The sequence below is a fragment of the Phoenix dactylifera genome, unplaced genomic scaffold (genome assembly GCF_009389715.1).
Source record: "Phoenix dactylifera cultivar Barhee BC4 unplaced genomic scaffold, palm_55x_up_171113_PBpolish2nd_filt_p 001234F, whole genome shotgun sequence".
In the NCBI taxonomy this organism is placed as follows: domain Eukaryota; kingdom Viridiplantae; phylum Streptophyta; class Magnoliopsida; order Arecales; family Arecaceae; genus Phoenix; species Phoenix dactylifera.
The window spans coordinates 35,535-44,898 of NW_024068569.1; the positions used below are offsets into that span (position 1 = coordinate 35,535).

A 9,364-nucleotide genomic window follows, 5' to 3' on the forward strand; every position below is an offset into this window, starting at 1 on the left:
AAGTCTAAACCTCTTCTCCAAGTCACTTTGGAACATGTTCTGGTCAAGGAGAGGTCTCTAATGCGAAGAAAGAAGAAAAACAAACTCACCACCCATTGTCCAGCCACGTGGCAGGTAGATATTGGCATTTCTTTATGGAATTCGTCCATCCCGCATAATTATCTCAGACAAGACAAAACAAACCGAATCGCAACCCTCCACGTTCCGACGACCCTGTGTCTTCTCACACCACCTCTCCAATCACAGCCGTCCGATGGAGATCCAACGCAAACAACCTCCCCACCACCCCGAGAAGAATCAAAGATAAAAAAAAATCCATATGAAATGCCGTTAGCACCGAAAAGATAAAAAAATCCAACGGCCAGTGATCGGCCCCCTCTCCGCCGCTTTCCGCGACCGCCCACCGGGGCACCCATCCCGTTCTCCGCCAAGCCTCCTCCCCACCTTTAAATACTCGCCGCCTCCACCTCCATTCCAGCCCCAAGAAAATAGAATCCAGGGAGCAAGGAAAGAAGAAGAAAGGAGGAATAGTCCGTAGCTTCCTCTCGCTCGCTTTCAGCCGGTATAACCCACCCTCTCTGCCTTCCTTGTTAGGGTTAGTATTAGGGGTTTCCATTCCGAAGGCCACGGAACGGGATCCGAGATCGAGGGTTTGGACGGATCCTCGGACGATGCAGCCGGCCTCCTTCGAGAGCTCCCGCCCCCGAAATGACCGGAGGACCGGTGGCGGCGGCGGACCCCGTCCTCACCACCGCGCCGCTGCTGGTGGAAACCGTCAGGAATGGGTCCCCCGCGTATCCACCTCCTCCGCGGCCTCCATCCACCAGCCGCCGTCTTCCGGCGGTGATTCCATCAACATCCCCGGCCCTAATCTCGGGCACAACCGCCATCGGAACCACTACCCTGCCGGCCCGGCCTACGTGCCCCTCCCTGCGCACCCGGCGGAGGCGCCGCCGGACGGGGCGGATCGGGGCGCCGTGCCGCAGCTGGTCCAGGAGATCCAGGATAAGCTCGCGAAGGGGGTCGTGGAGTGCATGATCTGCTACGATATGGTCCGCCGATCTGCTCCGATTTGGTCCTGCTCCAGCTGCTTCTCGATCTTCCACCTCCCCTGCATCCGGAAGTGGGCCCGCTCCCCCACCTCGGCCGACATCTCCATCCCTGCTGCTGCCCCCGATGGCGGCGGCGGCGGGTGGCGGTGCCCCGGGTGCCAGTCGGTGCAGGCCACCCTGGCCAAGGATCTCACCTACACCTGCTTCTGTGGCTGCCGCCGTGATCCCCCCAATGATTTCTACCTCACCCCTCACTCGTGCGGCGAGTCCTGCGGGAAACCCCTCGACAAGAGTCCGCCGTCGTCTGCCGGGGATGATGACAGCCGGTGCCCCCACGTGTGTGTTCTCCAGTGCCACCCGGGCCCCTGCCCGCCCTGCAAGGCATTCGCCCCCCGCCGGCCGTGCCCGTGTGGCAAGAAGACCATCGTCCGGCGGTGCTCCGATCGCAGGAGCCCATTAACCTGCGGCCAGCTGTGCAACCACCTCCTCTCCTGTGGCCGCCACCGCTGCAATCGTGTCTGCCACACCGGCGCTTGCAGCCCCTGCCATGCCCTCATCTCCGCCTCATGCTTCTGCAAGAAGAAGACCGAGGTTGTGATTTGCGGGGATACGGCGGTGAAGGGTGATCTCAAGGAGATCGACGGGCTTTTCTCGTGTGATTCCATTTGTGGGCGCACTTTCTCTTGTGGGAATCACCACTGCAATGAGAATTGCCATCCGGGCCCGTGTGGGGAGTGTGAGCTCTTGCCCGGAAAGATCAAAACTTGCCACTGTGGAAAAACTGAATTGAAGGAGGAGAGGGAAAGTTGCTTGGATCCGATCCCTACCTGTTCAGGGGTTTGTGAAAAGCTCCTCATTTGTGGGCTTCATCGATGCAAAGAGACTTGCCATGAGGGGAACTGTCCGCCGTGTTTGGTTCAGGTCGATCAGAAATGCCGTTGTGGGTCATCGAGCCGGACTGTGGACTGCTACAAGGTTTCCGAAGAAAGGGGCAATTTTGTGTGTGATAAGCCATGTGGTCGGAAGAAGAACTGCGGGAGGCACCGGTGCAGCGAGCGCTGCTGCCCATTGTCCAAGCCTGGCGCCCAGCTCTCAGGGGATGATTGGGATCCACATCTTTGCTCGATGCCATGCGAGAAGAAGCTTCGATGTGGGCAGCACTCGTGCCAGCTGCTATGCCACAGTGGCCACTGCCCACCATGTCTTGAAACCATTTTTACTGATCTTACCTGTGCTTGTGGGAAGACATCGATCCCTCCGCCACTCCCTTGTGGCACTCCGGCCCCTTCATGCCCCCACCCTTGCTTGTTCCCCCAGCCTTGTGGGCACTCAGCCTCGCACACCTGCCATTTTGGGGATTGTCCACCATGTTCGGTCCCTGTGGCAAAGGAATGCGTTGGAGGGCATGTGCTGCTAAGAAACATACCTTGTGGGTCGAAAGATATTCGTTGCAACCAGCTCTGCGGTAAGACTCGGCAATGTGGATTGCATGCTTGTGCGAGAACCTGCCATCCTCCTCCTTGTGATACTTCAGGTCTCTCTGGCTCTGGCTCTGTCTCTGGGGTGAAGGCTTCATGTGGGCAGGTCTGTGGTGCTCCTAGGAGGGATTGCAAGCACACTTGCACTGCTCCATGTCATCCTTCAACACCCTGCCCCGATCTCAGGTGTGATTTCCCTGTTACCATCACTTGTTCTTGTGGCCGGATAACTGCCAGTGTGCCCTGTGGAGCTGGAGGCAGCACAAGTGGGTTCCTTGTAGACCCAATGTTTGAAGCCTCTATCATTCAGAAGCTCCCTGTTCCCTTACAGCCAGTGGAAGCCAATGGGAAGAAGGTGCCTCTTGGACAGAGGAAGCTCACCTGTGATGAGGAGTGTGCGAAGCTGGAGAGGAAACGGGTCCTTGCGGAGGCATTTGACATAACTCCCCCTAACATGGATGCCTTGCATTTTGGTGAGAACACTACAGCATCAGACTTGCTTGCTGACCTCTTCAGACGAGAGCCGAAGTGGGTGTTGGCTGTGGAAGAGAGGTTCAAGTTCATGGTGCTTGGAAAAGCCAAGGGAGGTGCATCAAGTGGCCTCAGAGTCCATGTCTTCAGTCATATGTCGAAGGAGAAGAGAGATGCTGTTAGGCATATAGCTGAGAGATGGAAACTCTCAGTCCAAGCAGCAGGTTGGGAGCCGAAGCGGTTCCTAGTAGTTCATGTTACACCCAAGTCCAGGCCTCCTGCTCGGATCCTGGGCTCTAAACCCGGCATTCCAGTAACTGCTCCCCATCCACCGGCTTATGATCCCCTGATCGACATGGATCCTAGGCTTGTCGTTGCAATGCTAGACTTGCCAAGGGATGCAGATATAAGTGCATTAGTTCTGAGGTTTGGTGGAGAATGTGAGCTGGTGTGGTTGAATGACAAGAATGCTTTAGCTGTTTTCGGGGATCCAGCAAGGGCGGCGACTGCTCTAAGGCGGTTGGATCATGGGTCTCCTTACCAGGGTGCTGTAGTGGTTCTTCATAATGCTGGGGCATCAGGTCCTTCGGTGAGTAATGCATGGGGAGTGGGATTGAGGGTAGGGGGAGTGACTGCAAAGAGCAGCAATCCATGGAAGAAGGCTCTTGCCTCAGAATCGGATTCATGGGGCGGGGACTGGTCTGGCGGGCCTGATGCAGCAGTGCCTGTGCCTGTGTGGAGAGGGAACGAAGCTGCCCCAATCTCAGCTTCCTCAAACCGGTGGAATGTTCTCAATTCAGATGTGGGTATGAATTTGATGTCATCTGACTCAGTGGAGGATCGTGGTTCACATCCTGGGTTGGAAGGTGGTGTGGTGATGGAATCAAGAGCAGGTGGTTTAAGTTCAGCAGGGCAGGGTGATGGAGTTGGTAAGGTAGAGATGCCTGAAGAGGTGGATGATTGGGAAGAAGCTTATGAGTAAGAGAAAAGCAGGTAAAGTTTGCTTGCTTGCTTTAATCTTTTTGTTTTTTTGGTTTGGCAAGATTGTCCAGAATCGGTGGTTAATGTGAAGAAATATATGGGTGGTTATATACCTATTGTGGATTTAAAGTTATCTTATTCATTACTCTGTGGTTTCCTTTTTGTCAGAGTTCATTGAGGAGAATCGTGCATTTAGTTTTGATTACTATTTTCTTCATACTCTGTATCTATGTGTTACATTTTTTGAATATGATGAATGAGGATTGTGGACAAGGCTCACTGTTGCAGATATTTTTGATGCTGTGAATGCTATGGTTTGGATTCAGTTTTATTCTTCTGAGTGCTACAGGGTTCTAGGAGAGCTGATATCTTGGTCCTCTAATGGTTGTTGGTTTCTGGTGGGAGCAGTGATTTGAAAGTATGAAGGATGAAGTGTTCAGATGGGCTGGGTTAGGTTGTTGTGCGTTGCATAGAACAAGGAATGTCCCAATATTCACACATATCGAATAGTATCCACTTCATAGTTATTGACTTAAATTTAGGGCCAACTGTTGACCTGATATCAACCCTCCACACGTCAAAAAGAAAGATAATCCATCCTTGCTTGGAACCAGCCATACCGGTATTTTACATGGTATTGTGATCATATGACTATTAATATCTTGCTTTACGCATGATTTTGTGTTTGTTGTCATTGAGAAAGTTGTGCCAAGCATCAAATAACGAAACCTGTTGCTTATCAGGGCTGCCAATGAGATACTCAAGAACATCTGGGACACAGCTTTGCAACAAGGTTATTGATACTTGCTTTAACCATGAACTAGCTTGCATTGACCTCGACATGGAGTGTGCGTCTCATGGATGTCATTAAATCTGGTTTCAATTGCAGCATTCTGGTTGATGGATATGCCTGCATTTAGTGAGATCGGTAGGAAAATTTGATGACTTGGAATGCGATTCTCAATGGCCGCGTCCGCTAATCAAGTTATCAAGGAAGCTTGAGAGGCTTTTTTGTAGAAGGGAGATCTTCACTTTTGCTGCTGCTACATGGTCCTGTGGTGCTTTAAGGTCTTCAGACAAAGGGAAGTGCATGCTAGAGCAATGGTTTGTATGGCAATGTTTTTTTGTGGGGAACTCTCCAATCGACATGTATGCAAGCATCTGCATTTTAACAGATGAGAGAAAGGAGTCAAACGAGTTGGCAGTCAATTATTTCTAATTAAGTGCGCCTTGGATGCCACAAGGAGGCTCTGAACATGTTTCTAAGAATGCCAAGAGGTTGGCTTGTAAGTGTGACAAGTTCGATTTAGGGAGTGGCCTCATGGAATGGTGCTGCATTGGCTGATGTTGAGCCAGGACTTTTCACGGCTACTTCGTGAAAAGACTGCTAGATTCCGATGCCGTTCTTGGTAGTGCAGGGATTGATACATATTCAAAAAGCGGCTGCATGAGAGAAACTTGTCAGGCTTTTGATAGGTTGGAGAAGAGGAATGAGGTATCTTGGAGTGCACTGATTAGAGGGTTTGTGCAAGAGGAACAGGCAGATGTTGCTATTAGTGAAATCTGCAAACATCAAGCCAGAAAAATTCAGGCTTGTTAGCCTTCCAATCCGCTCAGTCAACCAACGTTTTGATGTCGATCGAGGTAAAGAGATTCATGCTCACATCATTGACACCGTTGCTCGACCAAATATAGTACGAGAAACTGAGCTGTTTTGTGCGTATCGTAGATAATGGAAGGTTTAGGAGAACACCTGAAAAGAATGACATGGAAGTGCCCGAACTCTGCTATAAAATGCAGCTTCATGTTGTAGTGCCAGATTGTTTTTCTCTGGCCAAAGCACTTTCTGCAAGCACTACCCTTTCAGACCTAAAGAAGGGTAAGCAAATCCATGGCTTTATGATTAAGAACATGGTCGAAGATTACAGAATTTTTTGTTGTGAGCTTCTTGATATGTATACAGGATTAGAGAGTCGAGACTCCACATGCAAGATATATGACTAAGCAACAGAAAAGGTATTGGTCATCCACATTGTTTTATATCCATGGTTGAGGAACATGGGATCAAAGCTAATGCAGAGCACTACACTTGTATGGTGAATCTCCTTGGCTGTGCAGGCCTTTCAGACAATGCAAAGGAAGAAATTGATAGAAAATGCTGGTTGAGCCCGAGGTGTCTACCTGCGGAGACTGCTTGCAGCTTGTAGGATTCACAAGGAGCTTGTAGGATTCCCGGAGGCAGCTGGATTAAGATCGGCAATGAGAACCAAATGTCTGAGGCCGGGACCAGATGCTGCAGCCCCAAGCAGAGGAGATTTATGCTATTCTGAAGTGCTTATCTTTGCAACACACAGGACCTCAAGGTCGAGGAGGACTACTTGCTTCGACACAATGAAAAGATCAATGACTGGCTCAGGCATATGCTTCTCTGAGAGTTCTCCAGCACAAATATAGAAGACCAATTGCCATACTACAATAAAACTTGTCTCGTATACAGCCAACTGCCTCTTATAATCATAAAGGACAATGAACCGGTTTCATCATTTTAAAGATAGCAGCATTTTCTTGTAGGACTACTGGTCTTACAAGCTCCATAGATCAGGAATTATAAAGCAAACATTTACTAAATCATCATGGAGGCGAAAAGCTCAAATTGGCATGAGAGCTGCGCAAGCAAACACAGATTTTCAGGAGAAAAGAAACCAAAAAAATACTGGCCCAAGATTTTTGGAGGAATACACGTAGTTTAAGATTCTATTTAGTATTGCTTTTGGAGGACCAAAAAGCGAGAAGCTCTTTTAGGTGATTCTAAAATATTTGATAAAAAAATTTGAAACAACTTTCTTCGTTCTTTAAAAGTTGAAAAATGTCTACTTAAAAAAAAAACTCCAATTTAAAACTTCAGGGCAAAAGCTCTAATTAGGATGCATTGAAAAGTTATTTTTTCTTTTTGGGGGAGAGGAGAGGGAACAAAAACTCACCTAAAAGACCATGGTTCGAGTCCCACAATAAAACATTTTAAAAACTAATTTAAAATATTTTTATTGCCATAATGATGCAATTAAAGATTTTAAGTTTCAACTTTATGATACTCTTTGTTACTTAATAATCACTCATAAAAATAATCATATTATTTATTATATCATTTAGACTAAAATTTTAAAAAAATTAATTAACAATACTTTATAATAACAACTATTGATAGTAGAATATAATAAAAATATCATCTAATAGAATATAATATAGCAACAAATATAATAATAAATATATTATATTATAAGATTATTATTCTATTACTGTTATTACTATATAGGGGAATTTGCTTCGCGGTCCAAATTTTGACCCCTGTATAACGGATAGTCCCTGTTGACTGTGCATTTAATAAGCGGTCCAAAGACATATCAAATCTCAAAAGGAGACCAAAATACCCCTGACCTGTTTCCTCTTCCGTCGTTCCTCGTATGCATGTCTTCATTTGAACGAGCCCTATTCAAAGTTCACCAATTCCAGCCCTCGTTCGTCCCCAATCTTCGTATCCTAATCCTCTCTTCCGACGGAAAGAATTCCATAAAAATCTCGCCCGATTCCGCTTGATTTGAACGCCTCGGTTTCGAACCCTAGAACTGCAAATCACTTCCCAACGGTACTCGATCTTCCTCTTTTCCCCTGTTTAGCCGTTCCCCTTTTGGAAAAGTAGAACCCTTCCGATCCGATTCTGAGGAGCAAGGAGATTATTTTCTGTCCCCTTCGAACCGACTTCGCCCTGTTCGTTTGTGGCGGAAGCTTAAGCGGAAGCAAGGAGATATTTTCTGCATTCCTTCAACAGGTTTGTCACCGCATACTTTCTCGAATAATGTATTGAACACGGACGTGATATGCAGTATTGTACGGCATTCCAGGTAGTTGTTGGAATGGTCCAGTGGTTTTGTGGGATTAATGGACAGAGAGGTTGTGGTAGCACATTTGAGAAATTTGTTGTGGAAAATTTCTTCCATTCCGTGCTAATTGTTTACTTTGTTTTAGTTTTTAGGATGATTTATTTTTTGTTGATATTATCAAAAACATAATTTGTAACTATATTTGTGATGCAGAAATCTAAGATGGCCCCAAAGCAGAGTATCGGCCAAAAATCTTCTGTTGGCCCGAGTACTATGGTTAATGGAAGATGTTATTTCAACCACTTTGTAAATTTTATGGTCACCCTAATCCCATTCATGTCTGATGAACAGAAGGAAAGAATACGTGGCACTCCATTTGGGCACATGCTAGGTCTACCGTATATAAAACAGAGTAGGCCTGTCTTGGACACATTGCTCTCCCTTTGGGATAATGTTGAGGAGGGTTTTTGGTTTGGTAGGGTTATAGTGCCTTTTGTAGGGACTGATTTCGCACTAATCCTTGGTTTGAGTGCGACGGGTGATGAGGTGCAACTGTATAGGAAGGGGAGGGTTACGTGTGACCTCATCAACCGGTTTTTTGATGGTGACCACCAGAAAGCCAGTAGAGATGCAATTAAAAGTAGATTACAATTCCTTGTCGGTAAGAGCAGTCGACACGATGTGGAGGATTTTACAAAATTATGGGTTCTTTATCTTTTTGGGACCATCCTCTTCCCAACCGTACGCTACTATGTCCCTAAGACATTATGTTCATATGTCGATGATTTAGACCGCTTAGGTTCGTATAGTTGGGGTCTTGCCGTTTTCTCTTTTCTTCGGCAGCAAATACCTAGTCTAGCCGATAGTGTGAAGACTAGGAACGTCACAGGCAAAGGGGTTGGTAGATACATGGATGGCTGCACGGTCGCCTTGGTGGTAAGCATCATAAGATGTTTTTTTTAAATTTCATTGTTACGATATATATATTTAGATGTAATTTGATGTTTACAATAATGAATGGCAGGTATGGGCTGTTGAGCATGCTAACAGCATTGTTGGAAGGCACCGGCCACCGTTCATGTATCCACGTCTCGTACGCTGGAACAACACCCCATTTCCCCGCAGGGTGGACGTGATTGCGGATGTTATGAAAAATTTAAAACGATTTGAGATTTGAATGTTGAATTCTTACATTGGAAATATTTTAACTTGTACGTTAATTTAACTGTTCGAATGCTTTAGGTTATTGAGAAGTTAGAACCAAGAGAGGAGGAGTTGCACCTTCTCTCAGCTGGAAGGCCACAATTACGTGTGCCTGATGAGAGGCGTACGGAGACAGAACATCAACAATCCGTGCACGACGGAACTCAGGTATTAGCAGCTTACTGTGACATAGCATTTACAAACACAAATATATGCACTTTTGAATTGGCATGCACTTTTCACTTGTCGGCACATAGTTCAAGTCTGCACACATTGATGTATGCCTACAGTTTGTTCAATT

The 9,364-nt window shown here is 47.0% G+C and overlaps 1 protein-coding gene and 1 long non-coding RNA gene across 2 annotated transcripts; both read left to right on the top strand.

Moving 5' to 3' along the window:
• Positions 1-322: 322 nt before the first annotated feature.
• LOC120108242 (NF-X1-type zinc finger protein NFXL1-like) lies at positions 323-4,273 on the top strand. Its single transcript, XM_039121822.1, has one exon. It carries the CDS (start codon positions 672-674, stop codon positions 3,981-3,983), a length of 3,312 nt encoding a protein of 1,103 aa, XP_038977750.1. The 5' UTR covers positions 323-671; the 3' UTR covers positions 3,984-4,273.
• Positions 4,274-5,241: 968 nt separating this feature from the next.
• Positions 5,242-6,552, top strand: LOC120108243. Its single transcript, XR_005509688.1, has 2 exons — positions 5,242-5,998; positions 6,101-6,552. It is a non-coding gene; the product is annotated as an uncharacterized LOC120108243 (long non-coding RNA).
• Positions 6,553-9,364: the final 2,812 nt, after the last annotated feature.

What these genes read in the sequence shown, in the direction of transcription:
- LOC120108242 (XM_039121822.1), top strand. Translation starts at nt 672, where the DNA reads ATGCAGCCGGCCTCCTTCGAGAGCTCCCGCCCCCGAAATGACCGGAGG.